Raw genomic sequence first — 27343 nt, forward strand, 5'->3', positions numbered from 1 at the left:
ACATGAGCATGTGCACATACACACGACACACACATGGATGCATGAGGGCACACACGTACATAAACACATACATGCAAGCACAAACAAACAAAAAAGGAGAGTTAACAGTTGCTAATATCAATTCATGCCTGCAAAGGGCATGTGCTCAAGCATTCAAACATAAGACCATATGCCACGTAATTATGTGGATGATAAATTCATTTAAGAGTTAAAGAAAAAATCTCTTAGATGTTAAAACTAAAACTGGAATCCTAAACATGTTCTTGACTTATCAAGAGCTGGAAAGATGGGAACAAACTGGAGTTTACCTAAAAAACAATCCAGCGACCATAATACGAGACAAGTTTTTGGTATTTCCTCCATCATTTACACTCGCCTACAAGAAAAGTGCGTCCAAGTCAAATGTGTGGTGGATAATAAACTTTAGATAAAATTGAATCAGAACCAAGACAAGGAGCATAAATTGCATGAGACAATCATACAGGGATCATCAGCATCACTGAGCATGGATGTTACTTAAAAAAATACCTGAATAGGGCCAAAGTGAATGAAAAGACAACAAAGTATTTAGAGCTCAATACAGAACTCGGTCATAATTGTCACCTTCACAGTTCTTGTTTAGGTTTGCAGTTCACAGTACCTAGGGTGGGTAGTTAGTCCAACTGGCCATTTCAATTCCCCAGTAAGTTGTCCAATGCACAGCATTCATTTGGTGAGTTCCTGGCAGAGTTCATTCAATCATTCACTCTTGGTCTACTGTTCAAATCTTCTAAAGCTCATATTTTCATCACATATGGCATACTTCTAAAGCAGCATGTTTTGTTAACCTAAATCAAAAGGGTAGAGAGATAACGAGGATGTTTTCAAGAGCATTTGATCTGGGTGGATGGAGTGGGGATGCGCCTCTATTGTGCTATGTAAGCATCATGCCAATGAAACTCAATAGGAAATTTTATAATAGTGAATTTGATCAACTATACTGTATTGTGCGGATGTTGAGAAGTCAGGAGGCAACATGAGCAGAGGATGAGAATTATAGAAATCTGAATCTGGGAGATAAAATGAGGGGAGAATATTGAAATTGTTCTGCCACATGCTATGAAATCTGGTGATGGTCCGATAAAGATGAAGGTTGGGGAGTCCAAGATTAATCTCAAGTTTGATCACAACATTGATGAGGAAGACTGGTAAGAAAGACATACCAGGGAAGAGTCATTAAAAGCTGCAAATTATTATTATTATTATTATTATTATTTTGGGTAACCAATGTTGTCAAATCGCATATGTGATCATGTGCGATCGCATATGCCTATGCACATATGCGATCGCATATTTAAAAAAAAAAAAAATTGAAAATTTAAAATATTAGGGAAAAATTCAAAAAATTGTAAAAAAAATATAAGAAACTGAGGAGAACTTTTCTAAGTTAATAGATAACTAATTTTACATATTTAAAATATATTTGAAAGAGATAAAATCAATTAAACAATGAATTAAACATCAAGTCATCCACATTTAACAATATAGTTAACAAGAAGTAACAACAAAATCAACAAGCTATTTATTTATTATGGTAGAAAATCAACAAGCTATCTTCCTTGAAACTTAAAAGTGCTTGAATCTAGATTTTCCAACTTCCAAGAGAGAGGGAATGTAAGAGAGAGAGAGAGAGAGAGAGAGAGAGAGAGAGAGAGAGAGATTTAAGATCACTTGGTAGTAGGAAATACAAGAGAGAGGGAGATTAAGACCACCTGTAATTAAGAAATGTAAGAGAAAAAGTGAGTAAAAGAGTTTTGGAGTGAGAATATTGCAAATGGAGGAGATTTGAAAGCCTTTTTATAGACAAAATGTTATTTTTTTTACAAAAAAATAAAAATAAAAATTCAATGTGCCATGGCCAATAATATGCGATCGCATACATCGCATATGCGATCGCATATGCAACATATGTGATCGCATATGTGCCAGATTGCATATGCGATCTGCATATAGATATGCGCATATGCAATCGCACATGACAACAATGTGGGTAACAATAAAGCTCTAGGAGTGTCAATGGGTCAAGCTGGTTCGTTGGGTTTTGGGGCCTGGCCTGATTTTTGCCAGGCTTGGGCTGGAATTTGAGGCCCGGGGGCTGGGCCAGGACAGGCCTAAAATTAAAGCCCATTAATTAATTGGGCCAGGCTCGGGCCGTGACAAACACCCTGTTGGCCAGCCTGGCCCATGTAGGGTTTCATGGGCATTTATGTAATATATCCTGCATGGTGGGGGCATGCCAAATGAACATAACGGATCTTTCACAAACTAGATGCCCAATCTCAGACTCCGCCCATCCATTGGGCAGGGTTTGGACAGACCTCAGCCTAGTCTATTTACAGTAACATAAAATTTGGGGACCTAATGGACTCCCAGTTGCTTTCTTCCAAACATTTTGGGAAGAAGTAGAAGGATATATCTAATTGTAAGATTTGACATCAGAATTTACACAAGGGGTAAGTTGGGCAAGGATCTCAGGGCTCTTTTATCACTTCGATTCCAAGAAAGGAAGGCGCAGTTTCTTTGAAAGACTATAGGCTCTTCAGGCGGTGGGGGCATATAAATTGACAAATATCTTGGCTGGTAGATGACGCAGGACCGATGCATGAACTAAGTAACATGTGAGATCAAATAGCCAAATTAAGATATTTAATTAAAAAAAAACACAAACATCACCATAATCATCATAAATATCATGAAAATCAAAAGAAAATCATGCATAATCCTAGCTTAAGCTACTAATATCGTAACACAAGATCATTAAATAAAAGAAACTATGATCTAATGGATGTAGGGACATCCAATAGTCTATTTCAAAATGGAAAACCTAATACAACTTAGGGTGAAAATTAGGTTTTGGGTAATTTGAGAAAGTATAAAAATTAGAAAATTTAGGTTTAGGGTTAGGGTTTCAGGGATAGAATAAAGATGTTTAGATATAATGATGGTGGAAAACAAAAAAAGAAAAAAAGAAAAGAAAAGGGGGGGGGGGGAAGGTGGGATTCATACATGTGGCCGTACGGTCACACGTGTGGCGTGGGGTGGATGGGTTTAGGTCGGCTAGGATTTAGATTGTGGATGGGTCTGGGAAAATTAGGTTTGGGAGAAGACGAAGATCTAGGATAAGAGAATTAAGAACCTGAAGAAAATATCTGGACGGGGGAGAAAAGAGAATATGGTGTGGGGATAGATAGAGACTTCGCACCACCGTTGATGAAGATTAGTCTTACACCAATCTTCCTTCCAAATCACATGGAAATATCTTCAAATCACATGAAGATGGAAAAAGAAAGTAAGGGCTTTTTTTTCTCTCTCTCTCTCTCTTTATATATATATATATATATATATATATATATATCATAAAATCTAATGGGAGAGAGATAAAGTCTAAAACTTATGTGGATGATCAACGATCAATGGCCCGATCATGTGATTCATGCGATACAATGGCCCGATTGTCGCGTCCCTCCGATCCAACAGTCTGGGTCACTACAAAAAGCAGCCCATGTGCATCTTCCTTGTGTGGGGTCTTCCAGATGCTTGCACATGCACATGGGAGGTCTTTAGCACGATCAAGGGTACTCGCCTAGCCACAAGGAAATTAGAGTGGCCTGCCTCCACCTCTGATACGTACATTAGGGTGAACGTGACGTGATGTCCTCATTAGTAGATTTAGAAGGGTGCTTAGTTCAACTTTCCCCTTTTTTTTCTTTTTTTTTTTTTTAATGATGAATGGATTCATTCATATAAAGATGCTTGGCTCAACTATCCCTTACACCCAAGGTGCTTTTATTCATTGGAGAGATTTTGGACAGGGTGCTTAGGGCTCAAGAATATTGAATGCATCATGAACTTTAGATAGCAAGAGGAAAGGCAAGGCCACAAGGGTAATTTGAATATTGGATCTAGAAAAAGCCTATATGATCATGCTAACTGGAAATTCTTGGAGTGTATGTTGAAAACATGTTTTGGGGTCATGTGGAGAACCTGGATGGTGGAATCCGTTGGTTCAGCTCATTAAATTCTTATTAATGGTTCGCCAAAATGATCTTTTAGAGGTTCGAGGATATTTGCAAGGGGACCTATTAGCTCCATTTCTCTTCACGGGTGATGGCCAATGCCCTTGGCAAAATGATTGATAAAGTTGGTATGACGGACTATCAGTAACCTCAAGGTAGAGGGAGCTAATATTCAAGGGTCTCATCTCAAAATCGCCATTGAAATTATAGTTCTCTTATGCTAAGCTGCCTCAAATTTCTTACTTGAGAGGGGCCCTCCATTGGTTTAAAGCAATGTCTAGCTAGAGGGCTAATCTCTGCAAAAGGAATTGTCGGGACTTTAGCTGAAGCTTGTTCATGTAATGGAGTGGGAAGACAATTAGGATGTGAGGGCTGGTAAATTGATATCCCATTTGCAGCTTCTATAGTGTATTAGTAGATGACGAAAAGATTTTGGAACTCCATGATTGAGAGGAAGCTCTCAACATTCATTAATTGGACTCTAATTAATCTTACATCTCTAGTGAGCAAGTAGTTTAAATCTTGAATTTCATCGGTACTTAACCAGTGTTCAAAATATTGGCGATGTTATCGATAATATCGGCAGTATTGTTAGGTTAGTGATACCGAAACTGCTGGAAGTTTAAAAGTATCATTAGGTTACTGATACTGAAACTATTGGCAATATTTTCAATAATATTGACAATATTTGGAGATATTATCGATATAGGCGATATTTTAATGAGAATCCCTGATAAAAGTTCCCTGGTATAGGCAATATTTTAAATATCGACGATATCGGCCGATATATCCCACGATTTATCATGTATCCTACCTGTGCGATACGAAACGCATAGGTAATGCCGATATATCCCACCAATTCAATATGGTGAACATTTTCGATTTCTGACCTAGTTTTTTGTTGTAAATCATATTAAATTAGTATCAAATGGTTACAAATCTATGATTCTTCACCTTTTCCATGAAAAATAATGAATTTGGAGCTTTGATTTCGAGATTTAGGGAGATAAGCCTCGTTGCAGAAAATTGGGAAAAATCAAAATTTCTCAATTTCTCACAAATTAGTTGCAATCTTTGTATCCAAGCACAAAATCAAACAGGTATGTAGCTTGATCTAATGATTCTTCTTTTGCTTTTGAATGTATTGCTTAGTGTTTCCATACATGTCTTCTTACATTTATAAATTATATGAATAAACTTTGAATATACTTGCATCAGTTCAGTCGAACAAGGAATATATTAGGACTCCATACAAAGGAAACCCCTATTATATGCACTTTTTTTTTTTTTTTTTGTAATGTTTTGATTTCTAAATGTGTATTGATGTCTTTTTCAACAATCCCTGAAGTTTCATTGAAAAATTTCACTAATTTCCCAATGTTCTTATGTTTCCCAACAACAATGATACATTACATGATACAACTGATATATCTCATGCGATAATTGATATGTATCTGTATCCCAAGGGTGCAATACATTACATGATAATGATATTTAAAACATTGGGAATAGGCAATACCATTGAGAATATCCCTAATATCAAGGAATCATCCGTAAATAGGGAAAGGATAAGGTCATAAACGTGAACTATTTGAGTAGATGATGATTTTTATTGATGGGTGTTTATTGTGTCTGCAGAACGGTGAATTAGTGAATCATGTAGTCATCCACTATTCATTTACAACAGATGCATGGTGCAAATTCCTTAAGCTATATTTGGCATGGTTTGGATGATGACAGCGTACATTGCTGAGTTTTTCAAGTCCTGGAATTGGGGATGACCTGGAAAAAGAGATCACACATTATGGAGATTAACCATGCCTGTTTTTCTCTGGTTCACCTAGAAAGAAGGAAACGGTAGGTGTTTTAACAACATAGCTTACCCTTCATGTGAAGTTTTCATAGGTCTAAAGCAATGTTCGAAATATTGGTATCGCATTACGTATCATATCCTTGGGATATAGATACGTATTGGTTATCGCACGAGACATATCGTTTGTATCGGGTAATTTATTGCACTTTTTGGGAGACATGGTAAAACATTGAGAAAATGGTTGAATTTTTCAATGAAACTTTAGGGATTGTTAAAAAGACCTTAATACACACTTTTAAATCATAACATCTCAAAAAAGAAGTGCTCATAATAGGTTTCCTTTGTATAGGGTCCTAAGCTATGCGTTGTCTTAACTAAACTAATGCAATTATATTCAAATTGAATGCATAACATTTAGAGTGTATGTATGATCATTTCATCGAAGTTCAAACACTCCTATATACTTCAAAATTAGTCTCAATTGACAGCTAGTTGAAGGGAAAGTTTGAAAAAATTTAATATTTCAATAAATTTTTATTAATCATTAATTAAAAAATGATTTTTATTTTCTGAAATTAACAAGGACTTAACAAATCAGTAGATCAGCCCTCACACATGCTTGATTTCATATTTGGAGTGCAACATTACAAGTAATTTGGGAGAAATTGGGAAATTTTCAATTTTTTCCCAATTTTCCCCAAATCGGACCACTTACATTCAAATTTCAAAATTAGAGTGTATGTGATGATCATTTCATCAAATACTCCTAAATAGTAAATACTTCGAAATTAGTCTCAATTGACAGCTAGTTAAAGGAAAAAAAAACATGGAGAACTTGAAGAACCAGTGGATATCGAAATCAAAGCTCCTGGCTCCAACTTCATGATTTTTCATGCAAAACATGAAGAACCAATAGATTTATAACCATTTGACACTGATTTAACATGATTTCAAAAAGAAGAAAAAAAGGGATCGGAAATTGAAAATGCTCACTGGATCAAACATGTGGGATATATCAGCACTACCTGTGCGTTTTGTATCGCACAGGTGGGACAAAAGATATATAGTGGGATATATCAGCCGATATCGTCAATATTTAAAACATCGGTCTAAAGGAGGGAGTTTGCCATGGGGCTGCTTGCTTGAAGACTTTCGCGGGTGTTGCAAAGGATTAGAAAAGTTCTGGCTGTCTATATTTAGAGTTGTCTGTGTGGATCTTCATCATCCATTGGATTAATATTGTTTGGTTGTTGTTTCTGCTAACTATTTCTGTCTCTAGATCAGGAGATTGGTGTCCCCCTGTAGAAGACCCCTTTCGGATTCTGAATTAGAAGAGCTCTTGAATCTCCTCAACCTTCTCCAAGGAATTCATCCCAACCCAGCGGCCCCTGACTCTCTCTTGGTCGCTGACCTACTCAGGAGTCTTCACATGCAGATCTTTCTTCTCCATAGTCAGAGGAAACCCTTCTTCGACAATTGGCTTCCATGGCTTCTTCTGGACCTATGATAGGCCCCCGAAGGTCGCGGCCTTTACCTGGCTCATCGCTAGGGAGAGATCTTTGACGAATGATAACCTCTGGCGAAAGGGTACGATCCTCCCTAATATTTGCATCCTTTGCATGGAGGCAGAGGAAACCATCAGCCACCTTTTCCTTCACTGTTCCTTTGCACATAGAGTGTGGTCTGTTGTCCTCTCCAAATTCAGAGTTTTCTAGGTCATGCTGGCCTCTGTGTACTCCTTGCTTTACGCCTGGCACTTATCTTCTCCCGACAGAAGTCTTTCTAAAGCCTGGAAGCTTGTGGTGCTGGCTAATCTCTGGGAGATCAGGAAGGAAAAGAATAGTCAATGCATTTGCAACATCTCCACCTCTTCAGCTAGAGTCTCAGGCCTGGCTCTTTGGAACATCAAGGATTAGATGAGTGTAATATCTACTGAAGACCGGTCGTTGCTATCTCATCAACTCAACTAGTGTTAGGGTGTTTTGTGATGTTTCTGTTGTTTTGGCTAGCTGTTTTTGTCAGTTCCTCAGCCCGGATCTGGGACTGTGTTGAGCTGTATAGCTTCTCAAGTTTCTTTTGTTTGGTTCTGCTTTCTGTTGGTTTGCTTCTTTGTTTGCTTTGCGGTCCTTTTTGGCCTTCTAATAAATTTCAATCTTCAAAAAAAAAAAAAAACATTAGGTTGAAGGACTTGAAAGGAGGATGATGGGAATATCTAAACGGACTTGGATTGAGGTGAAGAGGAAGCATACAAAGATTTATTCACTTACTGAGGATAGGCCTCGGATAGGAATAATTAGCGAAAAAGGCACATAAAGCCGGCCCAAAAAACTGGGACAAGGCTACGGTGATAATGGAGATGGTGGTCGTAGTAGTGGCGGCAAGTTTTGGGTTTGGACACATGTAAGGGGCAAGGATTTGCGTATTTTGCGGAACTTAGATAAAAGAACATTGAATTCAAGTGAAAGAAGGAATGGGTTTGGGTGAATTTAGAGGTTGTTAATATGTGAATTGAAACCATTGAATTCGTGACATGTGGCAAATCAACTCGTGACAAATTGCATATCAATTTGGTTGACGTTATTTGCAGCACACAGAGTTAAATCAGTTTGGAGGTTATTACACGCATGAACAACAATAAGGCCTAACTCCTTCATGAAAAGAAGCAGTTAGTACAATGACCCAGTCCACACGACCAGTTGTCCGTGACGAAACATACAATAAATCTGGCATAAGCACATGCTTTGAACCATAACATTTAATGTTAATATCTTCTAGATCATCAACAGAAATAGCCCAATTGCAAAAAACTGGATGCTTAACTAAAAATGATATGGTCCATCGATCATTACCCGAGAAAAGAAGAGCGATTGCATCAAAAGCTCTAGCTGGAACTCTGAAAATAAATTACAATCATTACTGAAGCATATGGAAAACAATTTCCACAAACGAAACTCTTTCACACAAACGCAAAAATTTTTTTTTTTTTAAAAAAAACAATATCCGCAAAATGTTACAACAAACTTGAATAATCTAGAAAGAACAATTTGAACTAAACATAACTAACCAGTATCTTTGATGCAGAGAAATATATGGTCTACAATGATGGACACAATAGAACGACCTGCTGCATCTGTAGACCGCTGCCAAGGTTTCCATTAAATATGTTTCATGAACAGGAATTCAATTCAGTATAATTTTCTATAATGAGAATAAACATACCAAAACATTCTAATGGAATGACTATAAAGCATTCGAAACGACAAAAAAAAGGACCTGTTTAGCCTTTGGATCCACATCTCCTCTATTCAGGCACACACACAACGCTGTCATGAACCGTAGAAGCGCACGCAAACCTGCTCACGCTTTCAAGGATTTACCCATCCTTAGTATATCATTAAAAATTCTATGCATTATAATTTTGAAAATGAGAGGTAAATAGATGACAAGTCAGTTACCCGGTTCGCTCAAGGCAGGACAAACAGCTTCCGTCACATGCAACTGAACCTCAAGCCCCAGTGGACCATTTTGTTCTGTCCTTTGAACAGTGATCTGAAGGGGAATTATGAATTGGGACATAAATGATCATGATTTTCCATAAAATTCCAAAGAAAGGTTTCTAGTTAATCTTAAAAACAAAGTTTCCCTAGAAGCAAATTGGCATTACATAAGCCTGCCCTGATATTCCTTCCAGAAATCGTTCACCCCCAAAAAAGAGTCGCTTTGCACCATCATCATCACGCTTGCTTGCTCCATTTTCAGAAAATGTCAAATGAGCATCAGTGAACATATCAGGATGAGGTAACAGGTCGACAGATAATGATTCCCATTCAAGTTTCTGAGAACAGAAACAGTTTGGCATCAGACAAATATCCTCTGATACAGAAGAAGAAGAAGATAGTGATATAAGCATTTGAGCATTTCAATCAAAATGTATAATTTGATCGATAGACAGACAGACGAACGGACAGTTACAAAAGATGAGAAGACAGGCAGACATAAAGATATCAATATAGATATGCATGTGTAGAATTTCAAAAGTTAGAAAGCAACTCAGACATTCAGACTCCAAAAAGAAAATATAATTATTTGAATTTCAAATAACTACCTTGAAGACATAGATGTACTTCTTATTATTGGAAAAATCCCTTGCTTCTTTAAGGTTGACAACCTGTCGGCACAAAATGATTCATATGAAGTAGGATCCTTATGTGAGAAGAACACCAACTATTAAATTACAAACGAACAACCAAAAGACTACCTGCCAGTTTTCATTTGTCGTATACAGCAAAAGGTTGCGTATTGTGATAGATGCTAAGGGTGATGCCCTGGTCAAAGATGAAGAGTAAGCGTGACTTTGCTGGCAATAAAATGCAAGCATCAAAACTTCTAATAGCAATTAGCAAGTCTGATGTGGAACATTGTTCACCACAAAATGAACACAATGAGCACATGAAAAAAAAAAAGAGAGAGAGAGAGAAGATTTTAGATTCATAAAAAAAGAGGATAGAAGAAGTTATTCACGCTTCCCTTCATGGCCATTCATGCATGTTGGGTAAATCAAAGGTAAAACCAATAAAACAATACAACAAGCAATAGGTTTACCGTAATAACACAAAAAATAAATAAATAAATAATTGTGTAGCGATTTACACACACTAGAGCTCACACAAACCCAACGACACATGGAACATAAAATACACTAGATACACTAAGGGTAGAGAGCAGTATCCTCGCCCACACACACAATGGGTGCAATTAAATTTCGAGGATGAAATTCTTGTAAGGGTGGTAGAATGTAACAACCCGGAATTTTGGTGTGCGTGTGTACGCATGCATGCATGTACACTTGCATTCATTGAAGCACATATGCATGAATCCATTCATTCATCCATGCATTCATACATATAAGCATCCATAAGCTTTTGCAAGGAGCGACCATTGATATGTGCTATAGATTTGCGGTAGATTTTGTAATTAACGAATATATGATTTTGTGTGTATATTAGTATATATGTATGTATACACCGTCTTGCCACTCATACACATGAAATCAACCAATCATTCACAAACTCACCCAATCTTAACCATTGAACATGTATTAAACTCACTCGACCATCCACTTTTGTGAGATTGAGTTACATGACTACCCACTTGTTCGTCCATTCACAAGATCAGGTAGATTTCTCTAATAATTAATCTAAGCCTTTTATTCGACGGGCCATCGATTAATCCATCTCACCATCTAGCCTTACATCATATTTGGATCTGCCAATTGGGCTACCCAAAAATCACCATAATGATTCTCACATTTTCCCGAAAAATTTATCGGATTACTACTTTCATTGGAACACGATTGAATAAGTTTTTGGGGCCCAAAAGCCAAACATGTATTTTGATGGCAAACTTGTAATTTCTAAAAAAAAAAGAAAAAGAAAATACATGAATCTATATTCTTAACCTTACGTACATCGCCCCATATCTTACAATCGTGTAATCTACCCATAACACCGGCTATACAATGACCTCTTTGCCTATCGAAGTACCCAATGGGCCGCTTAAATCTTATTTTCATACTCATCCAACCGTCAATCACATATATGCACGTAGCCATCAAATGATCCATTCAAATGAAATTTCAATGATTCAAATTGAGGTGAACATCGTACCTATCAATTGTACTGGAGTACTTTTGTGTAGGGTCATGCTTAGGTTTATTTCCTGACTCACAAGCCTTACAATGAAAATCCCCGTTACATGACTTTCCAAAAGTGAAAATCTTTCTATACATTCATCCCAAACATCTACCTTCCATACATCGCCCTATATTTCACTTTAAAGGAGTTTATTTATAAAACCAACTGTACATCTACTTTCAAATACATCAAAGACCATATGTACCATTCTGTTCACAATTCTAAAATTGTTTGAATGCCCATTCCAAAATCCAAATTTCTTGAACCATTCATTTAAAATACTAGCATAGGACCATCTGTTTGCAGATCTAAACCATCCACTGGGGAGATCATTCAACTATAGTTATCATGAGTGGTGTACAAGCTTAACTTCAATCATTCACACAAGTGAACTTAGGCCAAATCAAGCAACATGGTATTTTTGGGAGTAACATGGGAAGTGTAGTAGCACACGTTACCAAAACAACTCCTTTCGGTTTTTGAATCACGAGAAGAGATGAGACGTGATTTTTGGAACAATTAATGATGCACTAATCTAGACTATCAAAAGAGTGATCATAATTGTTTATCACCGAGGTCACGAATGATAACGTTAGATGAACGGTGAACATCTTTCATCCTGGACCCTATACACATGTGAAACCAAGCCAAATACTCCCTTAAGAGAGAGAGAGAGAGAGAGAGAGAGAGAGAGAGAGAGAGGAATTTCGACAATGCATGTTGTTGTGTGGCTTAGAGGCAAAAGGAGTATAAGGTGATTCGATGATTATCGTGTGGAGAAAAGAAGATAAGAGTGAGAGAGAAAAAGAATGACGAGAGTTTTTGCCAAGATGCCCTAACACAATGTTTTATTAGAATAGAGCATATAGTACACTACAGGAGAAGAGGAAAGTGTGCACATGCACTTACATTAAAAGAGCCACTAACCACACACTATACACTAACACTCTCTAGACTCCCCTTCAAGTTGAAGCATAGATGTTGATCATGCCCAACTTGTCGCAAACACGATGAAGAGGATCTTGACTCAAGGACTTTGTAAGAATATCAGCAAGCTGATCCCCGGATCGAACAAAAGGGGTGATGATTTCCTTCGAGGCAACTTTTTTCTAAATAAACAATCCACCTCAATATGCTTGGTTCGCTCGTGGAAAACCGGCTTACGAGCAATATAGATGGCCGCTTGGTTGTCACAATGAAGAGGAATATGAGCCGAAGGGGGATAGCTAAGTTCTTCAAGAAGGGCGCGAAGCCACACGAGCTCACACGTTGCATGAGCCATAGCACGATATTCTTCTTTAGCCGAGGACCGAGCAACAACCGGTTGCTTCTTGCTCTTCCATGTGATAAGATTGCCACCTGAGAAGGTATAGAAGCTGGATGTAGAGCGGCGATCATAAGTATTACCTAAACAATCAACATTGGAATAGCCAGAAAGATGAAGATGACCATGCGACTGAAAGTGGAGGGCAAGACCCGAGGCTGATTTTAGATATTGAAATATGCGGTATACAACCAGATGTGAAGCACAGGGAGCTTGCATGAATTGGCTAACAACGCCCACCGCAAAGGAGAGATATGGGCGAGTAATAGTTAGATAAATAAGTCAGCCTACAAGTTGAAAATACATATTGGGATCAGAGATGAGAGCACCATCATCTGGCCAAAGCTTCTGCGAAATATCTGTGGGGGTGGTAGCGGGTTTACACCCTGACATGTTGGTCTCCATGAGAAGATCAAGCGCATATTTTCGTTGTGACAACACCAACCCAGATGAGGAGCGACTAACTTCAATTCCTAGGAAGTAGCGAAGAGAACCAAGATTCTTGATCTCAAACTTGGTCTTCAAAAATTCTTTGACCTCTCATATTCCGACCAAATCACTACCGGACAGAACAATATCATCCACATATATAATTATAACCATGATGTCTGTCGGTCAACGACATATAAAGAGGGAATGATCGGCATGACTATGAACAAAGCCGAACTCCAAGAGAGCCTAACTAAAATTTTCGAACCATGCACGCGGGGATTGTTTGAGTCCATAAAGAGCCTTCTTCAACTGACATCTTATTGTATTACAATATGATACATTTGTACTTTAGCCATTGGATTTCAACTTTTTCCAATTATGCAAACCAGTAATTTGATAGGGTTCCCCTTGGATGGGGGTTGCCCAACAAAAACACTTTCAGATTGAATATTTCAACCCATTGTTTGTATAAAGGTTATGGTGACCATTCATGTTTAAAGCAAAGAAAGCATAAATTAGCAAAGGGTTGAAATAATCCAATTGAGAGCGCTTTTCCACGTTGTCTTTCCACCATACAAAGTGAGAATTGTCATATAAACAGTTTGGATGATTAGAAGACGACCCAAATTGCCAAAGTAAGGTCTTGGCATATCTTATCATAATACGTTGGGATATATTCGAGCAAACCTCACTAAAAAAAAAAAGCATTGGGTATGGAAAAATTAATAGAACGTTTACAAGAAGAGGTCCAATGGTATATTGTTTGCAAATGACATAGTTTTGATAAACGAGACGATGGAGGGGGTAAAGGCAAAGCTAGAACTCTGGAGGGATGCTTTAGAATCTAAAGGTCTGTTGGAGTAAGACTATATGGAATGCAAATTTAGTAACAATAGGAGTGTAAACGAGGAATTAATGAAGATTGTTGACCAAAATGACCATGTCCAATATCTCGGGTTGTTAATTCATGAGAGCAGAGAGACTGAAAAGGATGTTGCTCATAAAATTAGAGCTTGGGGCATGAAGTGGAGATGTACCTATGGAATTTTATGTGATCACGCGTACCGCCTAAACTGAAAAGGAAATTTTATAAGATTGTTATAAGACCAGCCATGCTTTATGGAACTGAATGTTGCGGAGTCAAGGAACATAATGTTCATAGGATAAACGTGGCTGAAATGATGTTGTTGAGATGGATAAGTGGTAAGACAAGGAGGATAGCATTGGAAATTAATGCATTTGAGGGAGCTTAAGAGTAGCAACAATAGGTGATAAGATGAGGGACAGTAGACTTAGATGAACTACACTAGTAAGGCGTAACTTGGTTTAAGTTGAAGGCTCTAAAAGGGCAAGGCGAAGACCCAACAAGACGTGGGTGAATAATGCAGGGGCATTTTCACACCGGGCTCAAGTGAGGTCGCCTGTGGGTTGCAGGGGCACACTCGAGGTGGGTGACTTATGTGATTTGGGGCCCACGGGGGAGGTCTCGTGTTCAAGACTCCTCACCGGGGGTGACTAATGCGCATTTCACACCGGGCTCGAGTAGGGTAGCCTGTGGGATGCGGGGACACACTCGGGCTGGGCGGCCCATGTGATTTGGGGCCACCGAAGGGGGTTCAGCCGAGGTCCTAACCCATGAGATGTGGGGCCTGGGCTATGAGATAAAAGAATTAATTCGCCATACTCTAACAGTTCGAGCTTTTAGAGCAAGTGGTTAATTGTCCTGCATCAAATTGGTATCAGAGCGGGAGGTCTCGTGTTCGAGACTCCTCACCAGGGGTGATTAATGCAGAGGGACATTTTCACACCAGGCTCGAGTGGGGTCGCCTGTGGGATGCAGGGGCACACTCGAGGTGGGGGACCCATGTGATTTGGGGCCTACGTGGAAGGTTTTGTGTTCGAGACTCCTCACCGGGGGTGACTAATGCGCATTTCACACCGGGCTCGAGTGGGGTAGCCCGTGGGATGCGGGGACAAACTCAAGGTGGGCGGCCAATGTGATTGGGGCTCACGAAGGGGGTTCGGCCGAGGTCCTAACCCATGAGATGTGGGGCCTGGGATATGAGATAAAGGGATTAATTCGCCATACTTTAACAATTCGAGCTTTTAGAGCAAGTGGTTAATTGTCATGCATCAGTGAAGGTAGTAAGAAAAGACTTAAGGACCTATGGTTTAATCGAGGATACGGTCCATGATATAGTGGAATAGTGGAACAGTATTTTAGTTGACCCATTAGTTGGGATGATAAGGCTTAGATGATGATGATGATGATGATCATGGTATTTAAAAAAAAGTCATGTAATGGCTATAATGGTAACGGGGGACCTGTTATGTAATGGTAACAGTGGGACCCGTTATGTAATGGTAACAATGGGACCCATTACATGATATAGGGTTGTAACACGCCTTCTGAAAAAAAAAAATGTAACACACCTATAACAGCCAGATACAGGCCTGTGATGGTCTGATACAGGCTCATAGCAGTCCGATACAGGGCCAATACATTTTCTTCCTGTAGAAAAAATTGAGCATTACTGGGCCATAATGCCCACTACAGTCGGTATCATAATGGCCATAAGGCTGGCTGTTACAGCCACCGTTACCGTTATTGAATACCTTGAACACGATATTACTAAACAAACCTTAAGAGGTGTGTACTTCTCTGGGTAAATGATTGGGAATTGTTTGCTGAACCTTTTAGTTGTCAGGATTTGTGCATACCTTGAACATGATATTACTAAACAAACCTTAAAAGGTGTGTACTTCTCTGGGTAAATGATTTGGAATTGTTTGCTAAACCTTTTAGTTGTCAGGATTTGTGTTTATTGTTATCAGTGGACTGAATTTTGTATTATTAGTTGTAGCTTTTAAATGCTTCTATATTTGAAAAGAAAAGAAAGAAAAGAAAATTAGAAACGCATGCCCTTATCTCTCTCTCTACAAAACCACAGACTTTTTGTCTAATGTATTTGCAAAATCTACAATATTTGCAACAAAGACAACAAAGACTTTTTATCTACAGTATTCCTCACTACAACACAACAATGGCTTTCTATCTAAGTATTTGCAAAATCTACAAGAAAAAAAAAAAAAACCAAGAAGAAGAAGAAGCAAACAGCTAGCAGAAGACAAATCCAAATTCCTAATCATTGAATTTTTAAATATAGATATTAGCCAAACTGCAAAACAGCTCCAACACAGAAGGCCATAGATGATAGATTTGCTGATTCAAAGAACTTAAGAGCTTATGAAGATGCAGTGCATGTTCCAAATACAGTTAGCAAAACACAATAATGGAAAAAGCTGTATGTGAATAATTCAGGTTTAATCAGGCTCTGGTTCTTAGAAAAGGTTCAAAAGTTGAGGTAAAAATTTTTATTTTTATTTTTTAAAAAAAAAGATGAAGGAAAAGTCCGGGTTCAACACAATTTTGATTAAAAAGGTGGAGTAAAAAGGGTACGCACACAATTTCTGTGTGCATATGCAGTGTATTCATGCACGTGTGTGTAGGATCAAAATGTAAAATTTGTTTAAATATATTTCCAACAAAAGCAATAATGCACAGAGGTAATCAAATAGTGAACTAAATTATCCATCCCTCTCAAATCTTTACTCTCAAAGTATTCCCTCTACAAACATCTCCGCGGATCCTGGCCACTTCCCATCAACCCAACCTTATAATAGTGAATGACAACAATGAATCCCTAGATTCCCACCCCTAGGTCTCCATCAAACGACTTAGTGTGATTATTTGTGTTTTGCTCCCTCCCTCCCTCTCCCAAGTCTCTTTTCGATAAACATGACTTTAATTTGGTTTAACTGAAAGAAAGAGACTTTTTTTCTTTTTTTTTCTTCTGATTTTTTCAAATATATGGAGTTTTAAGCCTTACTGCAATTATTCAAGGTTTCTTTAATACAAAAAAAAAAAAAAAAAAGGAAAAAAAAAGGACTTTAAAATGGAGCGTTGCTAACTATGGTTCTAATTCACCCATTTTCTTATGAATATGATAGAATAACAATGCAGCTTTGACCAATTGCACGCCACAATGCCCACAAAACAAAATATTAATGAACAAAATGCTATGAGACAATACTCCATGTTCATTGACAAGATTGTTGCACAATTTGGAGAACATTAACACAGTCCTTTAATAGAATAGAGAGGATACAACCAATCAATTACTACCAAGGTGTGGCAACAAGTAATTACCATGTCGCACCTCCTTGGTGTCGAGCTCCTCCATGGGTTTCAAGCATAAGATTGACAGTACCCACTTCCAAAGTCATTCCATCTGCGATCTGATAAAGTCAAAGAATCAACATCTATTACTCAAATTCTGTTAAAGATCCAAACAGGAATCAGAGATAAACAGAGGAGTTAATTGCTAATGTCCTTTTTTTAATTGGTACGTTAATAGCTAATTTTGTGGCACAACATTGATAGAATTCCGAGCACAACTTTCCTTTCATTTCTTCAGACTCAGGAGAGATTGAAGTAAACACATCCAAGAAAAAGAAATAACATCATCAATCATGCCAACAGAAGATCTAGCTTTCATTTTCTCCATCTTGGACTGTAAAATAACTACTCACCCTGAGAGTTGGTTAACAATATTGTAGTCTAATCACAACTCTCCTTTTCGTGTATTGAATTTCTTGATTAGCAACTAATATCTCCCTATGTTTTGAATGATTACACTAAATTGCGAGATTGGTTGTGATAATGAGGGCAGACAATCGGTATCGAGGAGCTTGTCCAATCCATGGAAAAGATCCTAATTCAGATCTAATAGTCAAGGACCAAAATTCAAAACAAGGATCTGTTTGAAACCGCAAGAGGAAGGGCAATGCATCTAGGACCATACATGAGTAATCAAAGGATGCATCCAGGCCCCGCAATCTGGTAGATTAAAGATCAGGGCACTAAAATGCATATAGAGCCAGATCAGGTCCATCCAATGGTCTTGATCACAGACCGAACAGATCTAACCATCCAAATTTAAGATTTTGAACATATGATCATTCAGATCATATGGCTAAACCACATCTAGATCCAGGGTCTAGGTGATGCAGGACAATTAACCACTTGCTATAAAAGCTTGAACTGTTAGAGTATGACAAATTAATCCCTTTATCTCATAGCCCAAGCCCCACATCTTATGTGTTAGGACCTCGGCCGAACCCCCCTCGTGGGCTTATGGGCCCCAAATCACATGGGCCGCCCACCCCGAGTGTGTCCCCGCATCCCACAGGCTACCCCACTCGAGCCCGGTGTGAAATGCCCCTGCATTAATCGCCCCTGCATTAATCACCCCCGATGAGGAGTCACGAACACGAGACCTCCCCCGTGGGCCCCAAATCACATGGGTTACCCACCTCGAGTGTGTCCCCACATCCCATGGGCTACCCCACTCGAGCCCAGTGTGAAAATGCTATTGCATTAATCACCCCCGGTAAGGAGTATCAAACACGAGACCAACCTGTCTCTGATACCAATTTGATGCAGGACAATTAACAACTTGCTCTAAAAGCTCGAACTATTAGAGTATGGCGAATTAATCCATTTATCTCATAGCCCAGGCCCCACATCTCATGGGTTAGGACCTTGGCCGAACCCCCCTCGTGGGCTCGTGGGCCCCAAATCATATGGGCCGCCCACCCCGAGTGTGTCCCCGCATCCCACGGGCTACCCCACTCGAGCCCGGTGTGAAATGCCCTTGCATTACTAGGTTACTCTGATGGAGGATCAAGGCCATCCACTGGTCCATTAGTGTTTTCTCCAAGATCAATGGTCATAAATTAGGATGAGACTACAGGGTCTACACGCCAATTTGATGGTCTAGATGAATCTCCAAGTGGAATTCAATATTCCACATGTCCATGCAAGGCTTTGTGGTCATATCCTCCATTCTAGAGGTTTTAGTTGTCGATTTCATCATCATCATCATCATCATCTAAGCCTTATCCCCACCAATTAGGGTCGGCAACATGAATCCCGTTCCGCCATTCCACTCTAGAGAGGGAATAATTATTATTATTTTAAATTTGAAATTGAGAGAGAGAGAGAGAGAGATTGTGTATCTCATCTTTCTCTCTCTCTCTCTCTCTCTCTCTCTCTCTCTATTATCCAAAACCCTATCAATAGTCTCTTATCTAATCCTATCTTTTTATCTTATCTATCCTAATCTCTCTCCCTTCTATCTCTCTAACTCCTCCCCGTATCTCTCAACCTCCCAATGTTTCCTGCCTCTTAAGGGATCGCGAGAGGAGTTCTATTGCAACCCAAACACAACCAAAAGGTGTGCCAACTTAGAAAAATTCATATTTCTTTTACTTAAATATAATATGTGACCAGACGGGTGTGATGGACGGTTTGTATTAGTTCTTCGGCAGCCGTAAACACTTGGATGGAGAGGATCAATTATCTGCACAATTAGTCTATGGTTTCGGCATAGAGAATTGTTGCTCTCTACGTTTGATGATAGATTCATATGTGAAAAGTAAATTAGTTCTTATCAATTTTGGCAAATTTGGGATTTAATCATCTGGACAATGCAATGAACGGGTCGGATCGGCTATATGACCATTGTGTTGTTAGATCTAGAAGCGTTTAATAAGGAAAGTTCACATTCTCTGCGCAAGTAATGATATTCCTTGGTGGAGCGGATCGAAATAGGCCACCTGGTTGTGTGTGTGAAGAGATCCACACCGTTCATTCAAATCCTAGGGCCAAATCATGCTGGGACCCCAATTATTTGGATGATCGGATTTGTAGGTGGGCCACGTCAATCCGAATCATATGATAGGTATATTATGACTTTTTAACCATGTTAAGTTCTGGTTTTATGGAAATCGATTTGATCAGATCAATTTAATCGATCATTGGAATCAATTACATTAGATCCACAAAAATCTAATTGAACTAATTGATTGGTGAGCCACACTGATCTGATTCTTCACAATTTGTTAATCTTATTATATGGATTAAACAACGTATCTATGAGTAGATCAACCAATCAATGGGTCTCGCCCTTATAATCAATCTAGAGAGAACCATTGAATGGTATGGATTAGTTCAAAATGCCTAAATCGGACCATAGATCGTCGACTAAGTGGAACCCTCAAATTTTCTGAGTTGACTACCGAAGTCAGATCAAAAAGTAACTTTGTTTATATGATGAATAGGAATCCTAAAATCAAATCAATCTAACTATTGTGCGAATTCAATGCTATCAGACATGAGTGAGTAATCCCATCGTGTCTCGTGTTCATTGAAATTTAAAATAGATTGTTTGTGATGGTTTGATTGGCTGATGTACTATTTAGAGTGTTTTGTTCCGATGTTGTTGATTTAAATACTGTGAATGTATTACGGTAAATCACATGCTAACGTGTGCCAAATTGCATAAATTATGGTAATTGTATGTTGAATTCGCATATGAATATTCTTATCAAGGCATATCTATGGGTGGTTATGAAAATAATGCATCCATACATCATCTATCATACAAATACACTACATTGTCGATCTTGGTGGACCTCCCTAGAAGAATGTCAATCCTAATATAATCGTTAACAAATGCAGGTCATGCCCATGCCTACTGAAAGGTGGAAGCCTACCCAACGGGTAGATGCAAGTTGACGATTATCCAACCTAAGCAGATGGATGATCATCCCATCTAATGCATTCATACATCATTTACATCGATATTATCATGCATACTCTGTTTCTATTCTATCTTAATTTTAATAAGCATGAACCATGCTGAGTTTTCTCACTAAGTCTGGCTAGCTTACATTTTTATTAATGGAAAAATCGTACAAATGAACAATTAGTTGATGAGTTGGCAAGTTGTGGCTAAACCAATGAACGACCCACGTGAGACATGGTCATACCTATCAGAAGAGGGACTGGCTGCATTAGACCGTTCCTGATTATTTAATTGGAATTTTACTTGTTAGGATGGCCTGATTTATGTACAATAAATTATGGTATTAGTTGTACGATTTTAAGCATTTGATTCATTTTATTTAATTGAATTGTTGTAGGTTTGTGGTAAGTATTCATTGGTAGGTTGTATTGACTGATGAACAGTGCGTATTTATGCTAATTGAATGTTTATGAATGTTGAGAATGGGCGGATGTTGGTGTTTAAATCATTTTGTGTGAATGATTGTGAATGGACGAACTTAGTTAGAATGTAAAATGAATATCAGTTTTACCTCTGAATAATCATACAATGGAATGAGTTAAGTACTCATAGTGTACGAGTTGTGACTTGAAACTCAGGTTTGAGGATGCACACTTTGTACTCAAATTTCGAGGCGTGACACATAACTTCAGTTTTTTTCATTTAAAAAAAATAAATAAATTTACCAACTATGTGCTAATTAGAGATGTCTAGCATACTTTTCCTTATTTCATTTTTTAATGTAGTCTCTAGGTGCCAATCTTATAAAATTTTAGATTCTTTTAAAAAGATAATGCAAAAGAAAAAGGTTTGAAAAAAAAAAAAAAAAGAGGGACTTTTACTGCAAAAATTCTTGAGGAATCTGTATTTTACCAAATAATGCCTCGAGAAATAGAAATTATATGGAGGTGCTTTTTGAGGGATGAAATTACAAAAATGCTCTCATTTATTATTATTATTATTATTTAAGTAGGAAAAGTCAAAACTTGTGGGGCCCACATGGTATGTGTATAACATCCAACCCATCTAATGTATGCACCCCACCATGATGTTTTTTTTTTTTTTTTCGAGAGATAACCCCACCATGATGATAACACCAACAAAACATCAAGCTAGTCCAAGGTATACAAAAACGCGGCCGTTATGTAATGGTAACAGCCATAACCATTACACGTTACAAGAAAAACTGCTTGTAATGGCCTTCTAATGATCTCATAACAGGTTTTTAAAAAATAAAAATAAAAAATACCATAATGGCCATTACGGCCCATATCGTAACGGTAACGACAATAGCCATCACCGCTATGGAAGGCCTTGGGCTAGTTAGATCATCAAATGGGCTACATTTGCATTGAGATATTTTCAATTGTGTATATTTTTTTTATGGATTGGCCCAACTTATGATTGGATCGGCCGTTTTTTCTTTTTTGGCTAATAATAACGTTGGTGTGCATCTGTTGTAACGGTTGGATGTAAGACACATATCATGTGGGCCCCTCAATTGTCCACTTCATCCAAGCCAGACAGCCAAAATATTCCATGTTCTAAGGCCTAGACTTACAAAGTCCATAATCATTGTCTCTTCGTAAAAAGGAGGTCTATTAAAAGTCCCATGGAGCACATCTATGGATTGGTTATGATGAATTTGATGAATAAATGCATGTTTGTTTTTCTTTTCCTGCAATGGGAATTGTTGATGTTTTGTGAGCCATTAATACTGCTGATGTAATGCCATGGAATTGGTAGGGTGACTCTACCTAGTAATCATTAAATTATGTTGCATCAGAGGGAGGAGGTAGAAGAATATCTCTGGAAGGTTGGAGGAAGATCAGAGATGGGAGACGGTGTAAGAAAGAATATCACAACCAGTAATCAGCATATGCCTCCTAACAGAATAGATAAAATGGAATAATGCCTCAGTCAACAAAGAATGATTCGTGGTTGTGTCTAAGAAAGGGTAAAAGAAATTGGTACAATAAAAAATATATATATCAAGAGGCTTATGCAATTTCTATGGATACGATATCGAACTCCATTTAAAAGGATAGGATGCAATGCTACTTTAATTTCTTAAGACGCTCAAATGGGTTCTGACGGTTGTAACAATTCTCAGTTCTGATTTGAGGATGAGGAAAGTAATTAACCAGGGACGGCAGAGAACATCGCGAGGAGGTCTGTTCAAGCTGCAATGGGGAAAGATACGCATTGCCCAAACACATGATACCACAGACCTGGACCACAGGTCGCTCTGGTGCATGAAAGGGTACGTGATATGCTACTTCATCCAATGCATGGTATGCTAGGGGCAGGATCATGCCGGTCACTCCAGTACATGCACTAGGCATATGCAATACAAATCAATACACAGATTGGTATCGTAAGTTTGTATATAAAATGATGAATGCTATTATTAATAACAGATCCCGCATGCATGGGATTATATTGTATGCCCGTTATTGCATGCGTTTAGATTTTTACATTCTAAATAAAAATTTACATAAGAATTTAATCAACACTAAGGCCCCAGTTGGTTTCCACTTAAAAATGATTTCATTTCATTCTAGTTAACAGTTATATATTAGAAATCATAGCTTATATAAATTACAGGTTATCAAGATTCTTTTCTTTTCAATCCTTACCAATATCTATAAAACACAGTCATTGCTAACAAAAATGAGACAAACTAATTATAAGTGTCAACCTAACAGGGCGTAAGAGTATATAACCACAGTTTAGGGTTAGTAAAAGGTAGGGATGCAGCCATAAGTAACCCCTAATTTGGATCGTAATATAGGTAACATCAATACAATCTCTAAACTATCAAGAGCTTAACTTGATAGATTCTAGAGAGAGCAGTATGCATCTGGCTACTAGAGTCGGTAGGTATCCAATTACATATATATTGCCCTATTGGGCAGTTCCAAGAGACTGGGTAAAGAAGGAAGGTTGATGTCTGGTGGGCAGCAGATCTTTACCAATCTACATTTTAAAAGCCAACCAAAATTGTTAGGTGAAAGGCTAAGATGAGGATGAGGATGATGATGATGACATGACAATGACAACAATGACAATTAGACAAGCACTATGCTTGTAACTAGAAGGTGGAGCCCATCTCTCAGTGATCAATGATCTTTCATCTGGTGCACCCAACTTTGGATGGCTGATGGACAAAAAATCTCCTTCATCAAACAATTCCTCCCATCCAGTTGATTGACTTTGGATATTGCCTCCAAATGTTTGACGTATCTTCTCCTTAAGCATGCATCTGCCAGTTGGTTAACGAACATCTAGGATTGTCCCAAGGGGGACCTAATTGCAGCACCAACCATCAACAGAGAGGCCCACCCGATGAATGGTCTGGATCACTTGAAAGTAGGCCCAATCTGCATGATATGCTGGCCCAAATGGGAATTGCTGACAATAAAGGCCGAGCATTTTATATTTCCTGTAAACCTCATAAGTAACCCTGTCAGAAGAACACAATTCAAGTATAAAATCCAAAGCGACATTTGATATGTTATAATAGAGTGTGTAAACTTTTCAACAGTCTTACCTTATCGGCAAAACCATAACCGCTTCCTTTTCCAGAACTTGTGGATGATTGGTTACTGCCAGCACCCAAACAAAATTAAAGAAATAAAAAAGACAATCTCTCAGCAGCTATATAATATATATCTACCAAAAAGCAAGAAATCACTCATTCAATCATCACTTCCTGAAAGAACCTAATGCCTAAGGATGCACTTGGATGCAACTTGATTGTGGGGCAGGTGGGATACTTTCCTCCCAAAATCACCATCCATTTGGCAACTGGGGCAGAAAAGGAATAAAACCACATAATTCATGCAAGCTAATCTTGGTGGGAGTTGCTTACAGTTACAAGAAAATAGCCATTCCACCAGAGATCAGGGTACATCCAGAAATGCCCTAAAATGGTAAAATTCCAAATGGCCATCTGGATGATCAAACGAACTGAATCTTGATAACCCATTTCCATCCTGACGAAATGATCAAAGCAGGGGTGGCACCAGTTTAAGTCACAATCATAACTGATGACTAAACACCAAAATGCAATCCCGTCTGCCTCGAGTCAGAGTCCGAACAATCAGAATTTCGAGCTACTATTTCCGAAAGCATTCAGGCCATCACCCGCTTGGGTTATTTACATGCTACTAAATTGATTTATCAATCCAATTCAATCAAATTGTGCACTCAAACATGGCCATAAAGGCTGAACTAAAACAAAAGAAGAGCATTACCTGCTTGAGCTCCTCCCACTATCCGAATCCGAATTCTGCTCCAAGACCACATCAAGCCTATCAACTTGGACAACGATCGGCTCCGTTTGCACATTCGACACATAAGGAAGCTGAAAACCACACCCAATATGACAAAAACGTTGAGAGAGAGAGAGAGAGAGAGAGAGAGAGAGAGAGAGAGAGAGAGAGAGAGAGAGAGAGAGAGAGAGAGATAATCTCCTTTCATTTCCACATTACCAAGATGTTGTTCTATTGGATTACCAAAACTAAAGACAAAGGGTTGTATTTGTCAAAACAAGGGCGGGCATCTATATTAATTATCCCAAAATTCAATCAAATTAAAAATAAATAATAAAAAGGGTGATCCAACTCACCTTAATCTCTAATTTCCCTACTCTGGCTGACGCAACATTCAATGCCGGCGGCAGACCGAGGCTTGAGTGCAGAGCATCTCCATTTATATCTAAAATTTTGAAAAATACATTACAAAATACAGCATTCCACAAGACTTTTAAAATTAAAAAATAAATATTATTTTCTATTTTTTATTCTTAAAAAATTACCGAGATTGGAGAGCTGTACAGTACGGCCCTGGAGCTTGAACTGATCTCTCGAGAAGGATTTCAGCCAGTACTTAAGCGTGTACTCTAACGCCCGCGCGAGTATCGATTCCATCTCTCTCTCTCTCTCTCTGGCAGGGATCCCTTTCTCTCTCTCTTCGGAACCTTCTAGAAGCTTCTAGAAGGGATCCCCCATTTCCAGACGCGACTGCAATTCGACGGATCTAGGACTCTTCCAAACCGCTTCTTCTTCTTCCTTCTGATGTGAAAATGGGGGACTCTGATGGAAAGAAGGCTGAGAGATGGGGAGATTTACGAAAAAACCAAGGGGAGAAGGAGAATGCAAGGGAATAAGAAAGAGATGGAAAGAGGGTGCGAAAAGGAATTCAGAAAATCGTTTTCTCCGAGGAGGAGGCGCCTTTTGCATGCTGTAATCCTCTCGCTCTCTGCAATTTTTCGTGGGGAGTTATTTGATACTCTGTCCGTGTATGACTCTTGATACGCAGCACTAAAAATTTTATACACGTGGGTAAATTAAATTAAACCTATAGGATTCTCTCTGTTAAAATCAGATTTCAGATTTTTTTACAATTCTAATCTCTGATTAGTGAATATTTATTGAAATAGGACCACGTCCATTAAAATGCCCACAAATCCGACGGCCAGTAATCAAATGAGAGTAATTTTTTTTCTCATGGTATATTCAAATGGGAACCAACAACTTGAACGGTTTAATTTCATCATCTCAGCCTTATTTCGATCATTATTTAGACAGTTTAATTTCAATTAGTTATATATACTATTATTGCAATTTCTAAGAATTTTTAAGTGCCTGTGTATCATAATCACACTCCCCCAGAGTATCAAAGCTTTTACTCTCTCTCTCTCTTAGCTGTTTTTAACTATTTTGTTTTTATTTGAGTAATCCGTTGCATGCTGCAGAATTTTTCCGGCATGGTGTCCCATGTGCTGGAAATCTCAGCCGTTTAAAAGGTGGGCGGATCATAAAAAAACAGACTGGTCCCGTCATTGTGTGGATCGTCATCTGAAGCCAATGGACGACCTACATATGACTCGATGTGAGAGGTGACCCACCTGGTTAGCGGATGGACATGATATTTTATATAACCTGATTTTCATGATTATTCCACCTTTTGGACGGCTCCGATTTTCCACACATGTGATCCGTCTGCAGGAAGGTTTCGGAGCATAGTAAGTGATCCTGGTCGAGGTTTGTGGGAGACGGATTGGCTACTCCCCCTGCCACCAGCCAATGGCTGATGGTCAGTGCACAGTGGGCCCTACCATGATGTATGTGTTTCATCCATGCCGTCCATTTGTTTTTATAGATCATTTTATGATATGAGACCAAAAATGAGGTATATACCAATCTCAAGTGGACCACATTACAGGAAATAGTGTTGAATGATTGTTGACCATTAAAAACCTTTTGGGGCCATAAAAGTTTTAGATCAATCTGATCTTTGTTTTTCCCTTAATCTGGTCATGTATGACC

The 27343-nt window shown here is 38.5% G+C and overlaps 1 protein-coding gene across 1 annotated transcript in view; it reads right to left on the reverse strand.

Annotated features, from left to right (window-relative positions):
• LOC131221470 (uncharacterized) overlaps positions 1 to 26282 on the reverse strand; it is a 46850-nt gene extending 20568 nt beyond the window's left edge. Inside the window, exons 1-13 of the mRNA XM_058216731.1 lie at positions 25831 to 26282; positions 25642 to 25730; positions 25268 to 25377; positions 24562 to 24616; positions 17528 to 17616; positions 10127 to 10193; positions 9974 to 10036; positions 9533 to 9703; positions 9324 to 9417; positions 9142 to 9221; positions 8933 to 9008; positions 8718 to 8761; positions 309 to 376 (exon numbers count right to left, since the gene is read on the reverse strand). Of these exons, the coding sequence (XP_058072714.1) occupies positions 309 to 376; positions 8718 to 8761; positions 8933 to 9008; positions 9142 to 9221; positions 9324 to 9417; positions 9533 to 9703; positions 9974 to 10036; positions 10127 to 10193; positions 17528 to 17616; positions 24562 to 24616; positions 25268 to 25377; positions 25642 to 25730; positions 25831 to 25942 (1118 nt within the window). The 5' untranslated portion in view covers positions 25943 to 26282. The remainder of the gene's footprint in view (positions 1 to 308; positions 377 to 8717; positions 8762 to 8932; positions 9009 to 9141; positions 9222 to 9323; positions 9418 to 9532; positions 9704 to 9973; positions 10037 to 10126; positions 10194 to 17527; positions 17617 to 24561; positions 24617 to 25267; positions 25378 to 25641; positions 25731 to 25830) is intronic.
• Positions 26283 to 27343: the final 1061 nt, after the last annotated feature.

The sequence above is a fragment of the Magnolia sinica genome, chromosome 12 (genome assembly GCF_029962835.1).
Source record: "Magnolia sinica isolate HGM2019 chromosome 12, MsV1, whole genome shotgun sequence".
Taxonomy (NCBI): Eukaryota; Viridiplantae; Streptophyta; class Magnoliopsida; order Magnoliales; family Magnoliaceae; genus Magnolia; species Magnolia sinica.